Source organism: Ambystoma mexicanum, chromosome 10 (genome assembly GCF_040938575.1).
Source record: "Ambystoma mexicanum isolate Mex_15411 chromosome 10, UKY_AmexF1_1, whole genome shotgun sequence".
Taxonomy (NCBI): Eukaryota; Metazoa; Chordata; class Amphibia; order Caudata; family Ambystomatidae; genus Ambystoma; species Ambystoma mexicanum.
Genome location: NC_090932.1, coordinates 1,108,144,215 through 1,108,160,954, shown reverse-complemented (window position 1 = coordinate 1,108,160,954; position 16,740 = coordinate 1,108,144,215). Strand labels below are relative to the sequence as shown.

The following is a 16,740-nucleotide window of genomic DNA, read 5'->3' as shown; positions in this document are numbered from 1 at the left end:
AAGGGAAGCCCCAGTGTCTGATTCCCCAATAGATAATCAGCCCCTCCTGAACGAACTGCTCTTTCGGGCAGCTAACCACTTCCACATAGACACACAAGGTGTCCAGGAAGAAAGGGACTTTGCGGAAGAACTAATAGGGGAAAGGAAGCCAGTAGCCCAGACCATTCCCATCCTGAAATCTATTCAACGCAGAATAGCACCATCCCTTGTCAACCCAAACCTGACAAGACCTGTGAACCCGAGGGTGGAGAAGCTGTTTAAAGCAGCCCAGTCGGACCCCCTATATATTAGAGGTCAACTTAAGCCAGACTCTCTAGTAGTAACCAACACCCGCAAAAGAGCTGGTACACCATTATCTTCCTCTGAGGCTCCCCCCGACAAGGAAAGTAAAAAACTTTATGGTTTTGGCAGAAAAGTAGCTTCCACGGCAGCCTACCAAGCCAGAATCGCGAATTCCACCACACTGTTGGCTAGCTACAACTGTCATCAGTGGGAAGAAGTGGCAGCACTAATAGATTCTGCTCCCGAACCCCTTAAGAGCCAGCTAGCTCGCATTTGTGCAGAAGGAAGAAACGTCTCAGGCTGCACTTTAAAAGCAACTCTGGACGCCGCAGACAATGCGGGTAGACTTATAGCAGAGGGGACTGTCATCAAAAGACATGCTTGGTTGAGGCAGTCGGGATTCAAAGCAGAAACACAAGCTGCACTCTTAGACAAACCAGTGGAAAGTGATCTCCTGTTTGGGAAGGCAGTCGCGGACGCTCTAAAAAACGCTAAGGAAGAATTCGACACCCTCAAATCCCTTGGCCAGTTAACTACCAAACCACCTAACCAAAGAGGGAACGGCAATTTTCGTCGCCCCCGCGGCCACAATTCCAATAGAGGAAATAGCTACTCCCACACCCAGGGTACACAGTGGAACACCAACTCACAACAGTCTACCCAGGGGTATGGTAGGGCTAGTAAAAGAGGACGTGGTAGAGGCAGAGGCAGCCCCAGTAGAGGAGGAGGCACGACTCCACCAAAGCAGTGACGCTCAGTTCAGGGTCCCTTCCCATGCAACCCCAGTAGGGGGACGAATATCCAGCTTCACCCAGGCATGGGAAGGGATAACATCCGACAGATGGGTGCTGTCAACGGTATCCAATCGGTACTGTATAGAACTACTGCAACGTCCCCTAAACCATCCTCCAAGACAAAAAGTCCACTCTTTGCAACATCAGAAGATCCTCCTCGAGGAGATCGCCATTCTGCTAGAAAAGGACGCGATAGAACTCGTCCCGGGACACCAGGTAAACAAGGGTATCTATTCAACTTACTTCCTTGTGCCAAAGAAAGATTTAACAATGCGCCCAGTTTTGGACTTACGGCCTGCCAACAAGTATGTCAAGCCCCAAAAATTCCGTATGACCACGCTACAAGAGGTAATCCCACTCCTAAAAAAGGGGGATTACATGGCAACCTTGGATATGAAAGATGCCTATTTTCATATTTCCATGCTCCCGGCGCACAGAAAATACTTGCGCTTCTAGGTGGACAGTCGCCACTACCAATTCAAGGTACTGCCCTTCGGGATAGCTTCAGCACCAAGGGTATTCACCAAGGTACTGGCGGTGGCAGCTGCACACCTACGCAGGGAGGCAATCCCAGTGTACCCTTATCTGGACGACTGGCTCATAACGGGGGAAACCCCAGGAATCTGCAGGTCAAACATTCAGAGGACTATCGACCTCCTCCACGAATTAGGTTTCTCCATCAACGAGAAAAAGTCAAGTCTGGTGCCAAGCACCTCAAAACAGTTTCTAGGAGCTATCCTAGATACTCAGAAAGGATTGACCTTCCCTTCGGAAGAAAGAATTCGGAATATACTTCTGCAAATTCCGCATTATCAGTCAGGTCAACAGATAACAGTACGCAAAGCTATGCGGTTATTGGGCATGATGGCGTCATGCATTTACCTGGTCCAACACGCGCGTCTGCGCATGCGTCCCATGCAGGAATGGTTAGCGAAACAGTGGTCTCAGGCAAGTGGTCAGTGGGACGATCTAGTGGTCGTTTCGCCAACACTCGTAAAGAACCTACACTGGTGGACAAGAGAGAATCTCGCAAAGGGGAAACCCTTTTACGATCCCGAAGTACAGGCAGTGGTGACTACAGATGCATGCCTGACGGGGTGGGGAGCTCACCATCTCCACCACACAGCTCAGGGTCTCTGGTCTCACTCAGTAGCCAAGAACCACATCAATCTGCTAGAGCTTCTGGCAGTATTCCGAGCGCTGCAGGCGTTCGAGCCCCATCTACTGAACTTGTCGGTGCAGATCAGGACGGACAGCACGACAGCCATGTTCTATCTGAACAAACAAGGAGGGACTCGTTCGCCAAATCTGTCCAAGCTTGCCCAGAAAATATGGACAAACAATGTCCAGGATTCGCAACCGGACTCCCAGGGGAATGCCCTGTGGATGAACTGGTCAGGGATGTTTGCGTACGCTTTTCCACCAACTCCTCTCATCAGGAAGGTGGTGTACAAGATGAACAAGGAATCAATGACGCTCATCCTAGTTGCTCCCATGTGGGCCAGACAACCATGGTTTCCACACCTACGCAGGATGGCGGTGTGCGAGCCCATCAGACTCCCAGCCTGGTACAACCTTCTATCCCAGCAACAAGGTCAAACAGTGCATCAGGAACCCAACTCTATGAACCTAGCAGCATGGCTCCTGAAGTCATAGAGTTTGGACATCTCAAATTACCACAGAGGTGTATGGACATTCTGAAGGAGTCCAGGAAACCAAATACAAGGCACTGTTACTTTGACAAGTGGAAAAGATTCGTTATCTGGTGCCAGAATAAACAAATCAACCCAGTTGATTGCACCCCTTCCAACGTTGTAACATACATGCTCCACCTGCTGGATGCAGGGTTGGTTTTTAACTCTCTGAAGGTACACCTGGCAGCCCTCTCGGCTTACACCACATCCCATAACAAGGTCTCGTGGTGGAAAGTACCAGTGGTTAAAGCCTTCATGGAAGGAGTAAAGAGACTTCACCCTCCTATTTCGAACCCACCGCCAGGATGGGACCTCAACGTGGTGCTATCTAAGCTCATGGGACCCCCCTTCGAGCCCATGCATAAAAGTAGTCTCAAACACCTGACTTATAAAACGGCCTTCTTAGTAGCCATTACCTCCATAAGAAGGGTCAGTGAAATTCAGGCTCTGTCAGTGCAAGATCCTTTCTTTACTATCCACAAGGACAAACTGGTTTTACGCACACACCCTAGGTTCTCACCAAAATTCATATCCAAGTTCCATGTAAACCAGTCCATCGAGCTTCCGGCTTTCTTCCAAAACCCACAAAGCTCAGCTGAGGTGAAACTACACACCCTAGATGTGCGTAGGGCGGTCTTATACTATGTGAATAAAACCAGACCGCTAAGGAAAACAGATCAACTGTTTGTCTCCGTAGCTACAGGCAGAGAGGGGGATCGCGTCTCTAAGGGCGCTATCTCAAAGTGGATTATCAACTGTATACAGCTGTGTTACTCTCTTTCTGGAAAGACTCTGCCTTTTACGCCAAGGGCCCACTCTACTAGAGGCATTGGGGCCACTCTGGCTTTCATTGCAAATGTTCCCCTCGACACAATTTGCAAAGCAGCTACTTGGAGCTCTATTCACACTTTTACTCAGCATTACTGCATTGACACTCATTCCAAGACAGATACACAAGTGGGACAAGCGGTTCTAAGACACCTGTTTGCTCATGACCCTTCTCACATCCCACCTCCTTCTTCTGGTACTGCTCGCTAATCTATGCACAGCATGTGATCTAAGCAGATTCCACAAGCCTCAGAAGGGATACATTACTCACCGTAATCGTATTTCTGATGCTTGTATCTGCTTAGATTCACATGCGACCCACCCTTCCTCCCCTCCGAGAGAAGGCGCATGGTTGCTTGTAGTCTTACCTTTCTGTCTATCTGCTTGGACTATCTGTACTCACGCTACTCCTCATGCTACCTCATGTCAGGAAAAACACAATCTGGGGATCCTAGACGCGTGAGGGATCATGGGTACAGTGGACGTCACACTAGGGATAGTATTACTGGCACGCCCTGTGTCGACGCCCATTTTTCGACTTCGAAAAACAAACTGTAATACTCCGCAGCTTCCACTAGATGTCGGCCTATGCACAGCATGTGAATCTAAGCAGATACAAGCATCAGAAATACGATTACGGTGAGTAATGTATCCCATATATATATACACAAAAAATACATTTCCTCAGCAAAACATGAGTAATCATTGTTTGCTAAATTCTCCTTTTTATTTTTTGGCTAATTTGAGCTTATGGACCGGTTTCACCAAGTTAGGCTTTTCTAAAGGTGTGTTTAGTTCACCCAACATGGCGATCCTTTTTGCCCCTTTCTGTTTCTTACTTGGAAGGCCATGCATTGTGCTATACTGCATTCCAGTATATTTAGTCCTACCTTTCTTTCGTGCATTGGTAACACGAGTAGACTGAAACAAATGGTCATTGAGGTAGGTCTGTTTATTTTGCTATCCCCATGTTGTAGTTTTAACTTTTAATTGGCTTTTTGGTTAACCAGTCAGGAATTGTCCACAGTCCTTTTGAATCACGAGTTAATTGGAGTTAATCTAATGGGTACTTTGGTGGTTTTTTGAATACTAATTTGAGATTTATTTTCTCTTTCTGGTTTCTTTGGCTAAATTAGCTTTCCGCAACTGCGAGGCATTTTGAGGTATGTTTTTATTGATTTTATTGACAGCATTACGGTTTGTTTTGGTAACTTACGTAATATTTTTCTGCAATTGGCTTTCCAGTAATTACTTAATCTATCTGCCTACAGAACTGTATCTGGCATTGTCCCACTCTAAATGTGGAGTTCTTATTGCTGCAACCTAAGGTACTTATTTTTGGAATACATTACAGTCTTTCATTTAAGACTTGGCTTACTAAGTGGAACTTGATTGCGCTGCTATAGCCAACTTTTGTTTCTAAAATGTTCTTTTTCTTCTTTTTTTTGTTTGTCTGTCAACAGACTACTACGAATGAAATTGGTTAATTTGTGGTAACTTAATTTCTACTTTTTTACTCTTCCTACATGTGATGTACATGTGTTATATTTTTTGTGCTTGCATCGCGCCCTGGACTGCTTGCTCACAACTTGTGCCTATGTTCTTTATGTAACAATTCTTTGCACAAAACAATCATGTGTATGTTTTATTTTTAACTTTACCCAATTTGTATGGAAATGATGTGCTATGCAATTTAAGCCTCTAATGAAAAGCTGTACACAGCTTGAAACACGTGTCAGGCTTCTCTTCGCACAAACAATAAAGGCTTCTCTTTACACAAACAACTAATTATAATTTCTTGGCGCAGTGAGACTGGGAACATCTTTGTTTTTCTTCAACTATTCCTGTGGATGTGTATTGGCAGTACACCCACACCGCCCAGATACCCGCAGCCTTGATGTTTATTTTCTTAATCACTGTATAAGCGCTGTGGACTCGTGACTTTCTCTGCCATAACTTTGTTCTTCACATGTGAAACCAGTAGCTGCCCCTCATTGGACAACTAGTGGCTGTTTGGTGCAGATCCGTACCATTTGTGGGCTTGGACTTGCTTCCAGCTCGGATTTCGCTAAGAAGAGGACCACTGCATCCGTTTTGTCAGATCATCTTTGTAGCCAAGAATGCCTCGAAGAGCAGCCTGCTGAAGAAGTGAAGACGACTCCTGAAGTGGCCCAGCATCCTTTCCAGTATCCAGCCTGGTGAATCCCTGCTCCTCTGTCTGATGGCCGAAGACCCAGAGCGGTGCTCCAGCCCTTGGACTAGTTAGACCAACTTGTCTGATCATCTTCTCCAAGTGTCTGTGGGCTGTCCGGTGGACTGACCTGCTCTCTCGTGGGCTACCTTGCTGTAAGCGTTGCTGTTTGAATCCTTAACTTAGGTGGTCACCAGCTTGTGTCAAAGGTTGCCTTCTCCCGTAATTTTAGTATCCCTGCATCAAGTGATCCTGTCCTCTAGCAGCTTCTGTGACCGCAACTGGCAGGATGCCTGTCGTTGCCTGTGTATTGAAGAGGCCTGCATCAGTGGTTTTTGCATTTCTTTAATAGAGGTTCCTTGCAGCTACACCAACTGGAAGAGTCATTGAATTTACAACTCCCAGTCACTGGAACCAACAACGTACGATTGAGCCCCCAGTAACACCCAAGCGATCCATGAAGTCATCTGGGAACATCCGAGTCAAGGAGTCTGGGGGGTGTGTGGGGAGTAAGTTCATGCATTGCATTTGCTTCCCCCCGTCCTCCATAGGATAACGTTAGGAACAAGTCCCTTTTGTCTCCTTATTCCATTACTCATCTTTTGGTCGTTCAGCCTGGGTCGAGTATCCTGCCTCTGGTTTGGAAGAAAGGAAAATGCATACTTGCCTCTGGTAAAATAGAGCTTTTAAACTGTCACCAACACAGGCATATTGAAACCTACCTACAGAGACGACTTTCTGGTGAGAAACATTGTTGCTCCTATGACATTTGGGCACAAGTCCCCATTCATCTTAGAGTTTGGACATCTTAAGATAGGTTATTGTCGTGTGAATGGGTACCATCATCAACCATCTAAAATGCTTATACGCTTTTGCTATCTAGGTTATTAGATGTATATTTGAACCTTTTGGCGTATGTTTACATTTGTATCAGTGTTGTGCGATGATACTTAAGCAATATGCCCCGAGCGGCGGGGGCATTACCGACTCGGGTAATGCCCCGGGGCCCATAGTTATAGGCCCTGAGCGAAGCGAGGGCCTTAACGAATGCCCCGGGGCATTACCAGAGTCTGTAATGCCCCCACCGCTCGGGGCATATTGCTATTAGTACCCCGGCCTGCAAAAACTGTGTGACCGGGGCACTAAAGCTTTATTTTTTTCCCCGAAATGCCTGGCAGCCATGGAAAGGGAAAACAAGATGTCCAACACCTAGCTGTCCAACACCAAGTTGACTATCAAGAAGATGTCCAGATGGACACGTATAGAGACATCTATACAGAAGAAGAGGAGTCCTCTTTTCTGGACAACTATGGGGAAGATCAAGGAGCAACGGACAACTGGGAGGACACCCAGCAGGACGATCCACAACTCTGTTTGCCTCGACTCTCCCCCATCCACCCCGATTCGACAAGCTTCCCCGGTGGATGATCAAATGGCTTTCAACATGTTGAAAAAAGCAGCGGAATTCTTTGAAATTGCCACGCTTGAAGCCTTGTCCGAACAAGATTTCGCAGAGGACATTATTAATGAAAAGCCTCCTGCAAGTCAGTCTATCCCTCTCTTGAGCTCAGTAAAGAGACGGCTGGCCCCTTCCTTACTCACACCCGCTCAGACTAGGGCTGTGAACCCAAGGGTCAAAACTTTTCCGACCCTCCCCCACCGACCCGCTTAATATCAAAGGACACGCAATCCCAGACTCGCTGGTGGTGACCAACACTCGCAAGAGAGCAGGGGGTTCCCCTTGCCACGCTAGAGTCACCCCCGGGCAAGGAGTCCAAAAGGTTGTATGCCTTCGGCAAACGGGTTACGTCGGCGTCGGCCTATACCGTCCGGATTGCCAATAACACGACGTTACTAGCAAGCTACGTCGACGCCCAATGGAACCTACTCCAGGAAGGCCTTCAAGAGGTTCCGGAACCAACCAGAGCCAAGCTTCTCGCCTTTGTTTCGGAGGGCAAACTTGCCAATCAGAATGTGGTAAAGAATACTCTGGACACCGCAGAGACAGCAGGCAGGTCTCTCGCACAGGGTACTCTCCTAAAGAGGCATGCGTGACTGCGCCCGTCAGGCTTCAGGCCTGAGAACCAGGCATCCATTATCAACAAACCCATCGAAGAGGCCAACCTCTTCGGGAAGGGGGTAGACGATGCGTTGGAGACAGCCAAGAAGGAGCACGAGACTATTAAGTCGCTGCACCAAATTTCCCAGAAACCCTCTTCACAGAGGGGCAGTAATTCTCGGCGGTCCTTTTCGAGGACAAGCCCGCGCCGCTCAAAACAATTTCGGCACGGGCAACTTCAACTCAAGTCAACCGCCTGCAAGCCCCACTTACTACCCCCAGAAGGGTCAGGAGCACGGAAAGAATGGAGGCAGAGGCTCCAATTCCAGAGGAGCGTCAACTTCGGGTCAGAAATGACCAAGTCCAGGAGGGATAACTTCCCAGTGGGGCTTAAAAATGGTCGCCCACGGTTACTGCGTGGAATTCGCCCGACCTCCACAGTTCAGACCGCCGAAACATCGACGCCTTTCATCGGAACATCTGCAGATCCTGATCCAAGAGGTGGAAGCGCTGCTGGGAAAGGATGCCATAGAAGCCGTCCCGATTCTTCAGGTAAACGAGGATATCTATTCAGTATACTTCCTTGTACCCAAAAAGGATCTCACCATGCATCCTGTTCTAGACCTGCGCCCAGCGAACAAGTTCATAAAGCCCCAGAAGTTTTGCATGGTAACACTGCAAGAGGTGATCCCATTGCTAAAACAGGGGGACTTCATGACAACTTTGGATATGAAAGATGCATACTTTTATATTTCAATACTGCCAGCGCACAGAAAATTCCTAAGGTTCGTGATTCAGGACAAACACTACCAGTTCAAGGTACTCTCCTTCGGCATAGCCTCGGCGCCAAGGGTGTTTACCAAGGTCCTGGCAGTGGCAGCGGCACACCTGAGCAGACTTTCAGTTCCAGTTTACGCTTACCTCGACGATTGGCTCATCACAGGGGACTCGTTCAACGTTTGTTTTTCGAACACCCAAAAAACAGTAGACCTACTGTTCAGCCTGGGATTTTCTATCAACGAAAAGAAATCCAGCTTAGTCCCCAGCCAAGTAAAACAGTTCCTGGGGGCTCTAATTCGTACGGAAGACGGTCTAGTCTTCCCTTCCAGCGAGAGGGTTCAGAACATGCTCTCTCAGGTTCCTCAGTATGTATCCAGTCGAGAGGTGACGGTACGCAAAGCTATGCGTTTGCTAGGAATGATGGCGTCATGCATATACTTGGTTCCCCACGCGCGGCTGCGCATGAGTCCCATGCAAGAGTGGCTCAACAGCCAGTGGTGTCAGGCCAGCGGACAATGGGAAGATCTGTTAGTTGTCTCGCCAGCCCTCGTTCTCTTTGCAGTGGTGGTCAAGGGAGAACCTCTTGAAGGGTAAAACCTTCACCACCCCTGCAGTGGAAGCCACTTTCACGACAGGCGCAGCTCTCATGGGGTGAGGGGCTCACCTGCTTCAACAGACAGCGCACGGAGGGTGGTCCCCTCAGGTAGCGTCCAACCATATAAACGTACTGGAGCTACTAGCAGTGTTCAAAGCATTGAAAGCCTTTCAGGAGCAACTGCAAGGGAAGACAGTGCTGGTCCTAACCGACAGCACAACAGCAATGTATTACCTGAACAAACAGGGGGTCACTCACTCTCCAGGGCTATCCAAGCTGTCCCAAAACATCTGGATATGGGCTCTCAAACACAAGATGTTCCTGATATCCCAACATGTTCCAGGGGAACTCAATCTTCTGGCAGACATACTCAGCAGAGATTTTCCTCTGCCAGAAAAGTATGAATGGCGACTGCACAAAGACATTGTATCCAACATCTTTGCAGAATGGGGGTTTCCAGAGATCGACCTGTTCGCTACTCAGGAGAATTCCCAATGCCAAGATTACGCCTCCAGGTACCCCCAGAACCGATCCAAGGGGAACGATCTCTGGATAACTTGGTCGGGGAAATTTGTCTACGCTCCCCCCCCCCCCCCCCCCCCCCCCCCGACTCCCCTTCTGAACAAGATAGTACACAAGATGCACCAGGAACCAGTCACCATGATTCTGGTGGCTCCCATGTGGGCCCGCCAACCTTGGTTCGCGCATCTGATGGAAATGTCCCTCTCCCCACCAGTCAAGCTGCCCTGCCCGTACGACATGTTGTCTCAGGACAGGAGGGAGACTCTGCACCCATGCCCACAAACTCTGAATTTAGCAGCCTGGCTCCTAAGGTCGTAGAGTTTGGACATCTGCAACTCCCTCAAAGATGCATGGACATACTGAGGGAGGCAAGAAAGCCTAACACACGTTATTGCTATGCCAGCAAATGGAAACGTTTTGTCATCTGGTGCAGTTCCAAAGGCATCAATCCCACCGATTGCTCGCCTTCACACATTGTGTTATATATAACCCATCTGTTGGACTCTGGGTTAGTCTTCAATTACTTAAAAGTTCACCTAGCGGCGTTGTCAGCCTACACCACGTCACAGCAGAAGGTGTCGTGGTGGAAAATACCTGTGATTAAAGCCTTTATGTAAGGGGTTAAAAGAATGTATCCCCCCTCACTCACCCAGCCCCTGGGTGGGATCTAAATGTGGTTTTAACTAGGCTCATGGGACCCCCTTTTGAGCGTATGCATAAAGCTAGTCTGAAGGACCTGACTTACAAGACAGCCTTTCTAGTAGCTATCACGTCTATCAGAAGAGTTAGCGAACTACAGGCCCTCTTGGTTTTGGACCCCTTTGTTACAATCCACAAATGTAAGGTAGTTCTGCGCACACATCCCAGATTTGCGCCGAAATTTATTTCGAAGTTCCATGTGAACCATGCAATCGAACTACCCACGTTCTTCCAGAGACCTACTAACATGGCTGAAAGAAGCCTTCACACTCTAGATGTGCGCAGGGCAGCCATGTTCTACATGGATGGAACTAAACCACTGAGGAAAACTAAACAATTCTTTGTTTCAGTGGCAGCTGGTAGAGAAGGGGACCCTGTCTCTAAACCAGCAATATCAAGGTGGATTGTCAAATGCATCACACTGTTTCTCTTGCTAAGAGAGAACTGCCCTTCAAGCCTAGAGCACATTCTACTCGAGACACTGGGGCATCCATAGCATTCATTGCAAATGTTCCCCTAGAGTCCATTTGCCAAGCGGCAACCTGGAGTTCTGTACACACCTTTACAGAACACTATTGCCTAGACACTCTTTCTAGGTCTGATTCTCAGGTGGGACAAGCAGTACTAAGACATCTTTTTTCTACTGTTCCTTCTCACAACCCACATCCAACTCCGGGTACTGCTCGCTAGTCTATGCACAGCATGTGATTCTAAGCAGATTAACAAGCATCAGAAGGCATGCATTACTTAACGTAAAAGCATTTGATGATTGTATCTGCTTAGATTCACATGCGCCCTCCCTGCCTCCCCGCTCAGGGGTGAAGGAACATAGACTTCTTACTACTTTCTCTCTTCATGAACTCACTCACTATAGCCTTGGGCTCCCTCATGGCAGAATAAATACGATTGGAGGGATTTTGGGTACCACACACGTCATGATAGGGATAGTGTTTCAGACACGCCTATGCAGATGTCCCCTTTCGGTACCCGAAAGACAAGATGCAATACTCTGCGGTTACCTCTGGATGTCTGACCATATTCACAGCATGTGAATCTAAGCAGATACAATCATCAGAAATGTTTTTACGGTAAGTAATGCATGTCTTGCCTCTGTCCCCGGCAGGGGCCGAAGGTAGCCTCTCAGCCTTGGGGAGGCTCGGAGCGGGGCTGGCCCTTCTTCGAGCCTCCTCATTGGCTGAGGGGCTGAGGGATTCTCGGCCTGGTAATGACTCGGCGAGGGCCAATCAGAATGGCTCTTTCATTCTGATTGCGCCCTTGCCGAGTACTAATAACTGTTAAATTAATTTTCCAGTGTGTTCAGAAGGCCTATAATAGATAACTGTATTTTTTATACCAGACTGTCTCAATTTAATTGTGTACCATACTGTGTGGACTCATTGCAGGCCCCTGACCCCACTCACACTCTCTTGAGACTAAGCGTTGTCTGCTCATCCACAGAACTTGATTGGCTTTTGGTAACCTCTCAGAGCTTCCTGTTCATCAGGCCAGATTCTAGAAATCCATCTTTACACAAGCAAAGGCCAAAAAACAGTGGGCGAAGGGGGCAGTTAGGACGTGTAATGTGCCTTGGTACCCAAATAGCCCCCACGTACAGGCAGTTAGCTATGAACATTGTAAAAGGCTGCAGACTTGGTGTAGCGAAATGTAAACCATACTGCTGATACTGCTACCAGCTTACTTATCTATACATTTCTATTGTGATAAAAATTGTACAGGTACAAAATGTGGTGCTTAAAAATAACCCTTCCTATGGGCAGCAAATCAGAAATTAATTGCATTCACGAGGAGTAGAATGCCCCCTTATACAAAAAAGAAAAAAATACTTGGAGAAAGCAAGCAAAATGTTTTAGTGGTCCCACAAGTTCAAAATGCAACCGCAAGATATGAATTCGGTGGTGACACCCTGTGTACTTTGAGAAGACCTGACTGACCGCTGTGTGAAGTTCTATACAAGTAACCAAAATGTTATGCTGCTCCTTTCACTCTGCTTTTCTTAATCTCTCAACTTCTTCCTCACTCTGCGCTTTGGGATGGCCTGAGGGCTATCTATACAATCAACCAAACCAATGTAACCTATAACCAAAAGGTGGAATTAACATAATGTGAAATGGATATACGCATGATCAAGCTGGTGACTTTCATATTTATGTTTGGGTCAACCTGTATCCTTTTTGTTTTTTAGTCAGTTTCCGAAGATCTACCAGGCTTTCCTTATGTCCGCAACCTTCAATGAAGATGTTCAGGCTCTGAAGGAGCTTGTGCTGCACAACCCTGTAAGCAAAACTGTGTATGGTGTCTTTCCACTGGTGCATGGTCCCGAACGTGCTCTGACTGTATTATACTGTTCTAATATCCAATTTGTTTATTCTCTTGTGGGGTTTCATGCTTGTATCAGCTGTGGTAGGTCAGAAGAAGGAGGCGAACAAAGAGGTGGCATTTCTACTTGTGGTTGTATTCAAATAATAAACAAAAGCCGTATCTATTCTTACCAAAAAAGGATTTTCCCCAACTAAAGGAAATCTAACTAGGGTGCTTGTCATTGAGGTAGTCCAAATCAGAATAGTCCGTATTCCGCTATGCCTAGCCTACCACTAAGTGTTGTATCAACCAACAAAAGGAAAAGGGATTGCAGGAGAATGACTCCCTTCTCCTGGACACGGCTTGTCAGCCTTAATAGTCTTCCTTGAGACGTAGTTAATTAGTTCCTTTAATTCCTCCAAGGACTCTACCACCTTCTCTCAGGTGTTCCCTGTCTTGACCTACTATTTACTTTATTTTAAAATTTATTTATTGGCATTTTCATTAACATCGGTTACATATTTCCATGTTGTGCCTTATTCGTGTTCAAATAAAATACATTTTGACTTTAACAAACAATAACGACTGTCTCCTTACTATGTTCACGTAGTTCAGCTTCTCTCATCCCAGGGAGGAGGGGTGTTCGGAAGAGGGCAATCGGGTTGCTCATGGGGTGTGGGGGGGATGCTTCCCAGGGGCCTGTAGTGTCTCTTATTAGCTCATCGGGTCTCCCTGACTGGCTTGCAGGTGTGTTCGTTCCAGGCCGTCGGCTCAGGGGGGCTTGTCGTCGGAGGGGAGAAACATGTGCCTAGTAAGTTCTTTCCATGCTTCCAGGGCTCTGCTAGACTCATCGGTTGATCTGGCCACGCTTTCTTCCCAGGCCTTCGTCTCAGCCAGAAGCCATCGTTCAGTTTCTCCTTGCCAAGCTTTATATTATGGTCCGGCTGTTTTTTTCCAGGACATGGCTATAGTTTGTTTGGTTAATATGGACATAATGCGCATAAGTCTGACTGTATGCTTTATCTTGGCTAATCTGGGGTAGGTTCCTAGCAAGCACTCCTCAGGTGACCATTTGTATTTGGTCATACCTGCTTTCTCAAATGTCTGTTTCACCTTTTCCCAGAGTGTCTTCGTTTTGGGGCATTCCCACTTCATGTGGATTAGGTCTGCTTCCTCCTTCATGCACCAGGTGCAGTTTGACTGCATTTGCTTGCTAAATTTGGCTATCCGTTTCGGGGTTAGGTAGGTTCGATGCAGTACATTCTTCTGTATTTGCCGGAACTGGTGGTTTCTCGACACCTCCTTGGGGAATGTAAGCGCTCTGTTCCACTCCCCCTCTGTCATTTCCCTGCCTATATCTATTTTCCATTTTCTTTTCATGTCCATGCTTCGGGGGTTAGGTGTATCGCTCAGTTGCCTATATATTTGGGATATTGGTCTGCATCCCTCCCCCATGTTGTATAGCAGCGTTAACAGTGGTTCAGTGTCCGGTTCTTCGGGCCATGTTTCCCATTTGCTTCGTGCCATGGCGCGGACCTTCTGGTACCAGAGGAACTGTCCCGGGTGTATGCCTTCTCTGTCCTGTAGCGTGGCAAACTCCCTGAAGGTACCTTCCTCGTTGAGATCTCCCCAAGTATAGACCCCTTCCTTTTCCGATGATCTGATTTGTTTCAGGTCTGTGGCCGCTGTGTATAGATCTGCAATCAGTGGGACTTCTGGTGAGTAAGCCTTCTGCGTGTGAGTGAGTGTCCTCGCTCTGCGCCAGACGTCCCTCCCCAGGGTGACTATGTGAGGTGTTTCTCCCAGTAACTTCGATGATACCCAGACCAGTTCTTTCAGGTGGTGCGGGAGGCTCATAGTCTGTAGTAGGGGGTTTTCATCGGTAGGTTCGTCAGAAAACCATTTAGTTATAAAGCTGAGTTGGGCTGCTAGATAATATTTTTCTAAATTAGGAAGCTGAATGCCGCCCCGAGCGTATGGCAGGGTTAGGGTCGACAGTGCTATTTTGTGCCTATTTTCTCCCCATATGAACTCTTTTATTAGTGACTCCAGTAGTCGGAAAAAGGGTTTTTTGATATAATAGTGTACGTTTTGGAACCCGTACAGTAATCGCAGTAAAACAATCATCTTAACTATTGAGGCCCTTCCCATCATCGACAGGGGAGTCGCAACCAGAAGTTCATGGACCTGCGTAGAGTCGGAAGTGCTGCCTTTGTGTTGTGTTCATGCATCAGTGTGGGGGTGCATTATCTGGACTGTCTTGACCTATTTACTGTTCCATGTTGTCCCACTCGAGGGACTTGGCCTTTACTCTGGATTTTCTTTGCATCAATATCTCACTTAAGTGTACTTGTTAGACAGCCTTGGATTTCACGGAGGCCAGTTCCCCTTTTCTTTAACCACTTTGTGATCTTCAAAGTACTTTTATTTATGGCAACCAGCATGTAGGTTCTTCTGTTCCTCTTTACATATTTCTTGGTCTTCCCAACCACTGAGACGTATTATCAGTCTTTGGACTGATTTCATTATCTTTACTGTTTTTGTAATCACTGGAATGAGTGGGAGGAGTCCCTCTGTATTAGTTATGTACTCTACTGCTTTTATAGTTACTAAAACAAGTTTGATTAATCTCTCTGTATTCGTGATTCTCTGCTGTTTAGCACCTTCCTCGGGCCCCTACAGGGTCTCCTGCCATTCCCGTTACCTCTAGCTTGCCAGGCTGGCGTCACTGGTTCTTCCTGTGGGGTCGGGATCAAGTTCGATCGACACTTCCAGCGCCTTCCTTTCCTGCTTCAGTCTCTGTGGTTCAGCAAAGTATTCTGCTGGATGGTCTCTGCGTCGTTGTTGGACCGCATGGTCCACCTCTTAAAGGTCACACCACTACCTGGCAATGCTTGCCACACACACACACAAGTCTGCGGCTCTTACACTGATTTCCTTCTTCGTTTTCCACGTCCTCTCGACTATGGACTTCCTGGAATGCCCTGGTTTCCCTCTCCCAGGTTCCAACTTCCCAGGTTTCACCCGCTCTGCGAACCCAGCTCCCTAATTCAAGTCCTTCTCTGCATTTTTTATGCATTTTAGCTGGGTCCTCCTCAGCGGAGGATCTTTGTCCTCTTTCTCTGGAGTGTTATTTCTTACTCCATAGCTCCCACTCTTCAGTGTTTTCTATTTGCCGTGGAGAAGTGATCAGCATTACTCCTCCATGCTTCTTCTCGGTGGATTTGTGTTGGGTTCTAATATTGGAAGTTGTATTACAAGCGCAAAGAGTGGTCTATTCACGTTGTGTCTTCTGATGCAGTGATGATCTGAGGGGATCATAGGAAAGTGGGGCAGGGAGTTCCTTCACGGAACGGGAGTCCTTTGCCCCAAAAGCTGTGTCTCTCCCTGTGAGGTACCGCTGACCTCCACCCCTACAGGGAATGTTGCCTAGCAGCCCTTCCTCTCCAGCCTCACAGGGAAGGGCTCCCCTCTCAGGAGATCCTGTGAATCGTCACGTAGCCCATAGGACCATCTGTGCAGATATTGTATGGTTAACTTTGTGCGGGTCAGAAATCCTGCTGAATGTTAAAGGCCGGCCTTGTATGTGGTATTGATACTCTGTGGTTGATCGCACTAAGAATTCTGAAACCTAGAATAGTGTGGTCTAGTGTGCACTTGATGCAGAGAGGTATCCAATCATATTATCACTGGAAAACACTTCTGTTGAAAAAATAGTGTACAAAATATCACTAAGTTTTTTTTTTTAAAAAAGTATCTTAATATTGTGATAAGCAACGATAATAATAAGACTGGATATTCTCAAGCCAAGGCGTTGGGTGGAAGAGGTTTGGATAAGGAAAGGGATAGCAAGAGGGGCTTACGATTGTGTAAAGGGAAAGGGTGGGGTTGGGGGACTGGGATGGACAGGAAGAGGGATTTGGGGGGGGACCCGCATACATTTAAAAATAGTATATAATCCATTAGACATATTTAAA

General features: G+C 47.3%; 1 protein-coding gene across 1 annotated transcript in view; it reads left to right on the top strand.

The window, feature by feature from the left end:
• The window catches only part of DDX56 (DEAD-box helicase 56), a 786,153-nt gene that overhangs the window by 269,438 nt on the left and 499,975 nt on the right, over window positions 1–16,740 (top strand). The window contains exon 5 of the mRNA XM_069618962.1: window positions 12,648–12,738. Coding sequence (XP_069475063.1) covers window positions 12,648–12,738 — 91 coding nt within the window. The remainder of the gene's footprint in view (window positions 1–12,647; window positions 12,739–16,740) is intronic.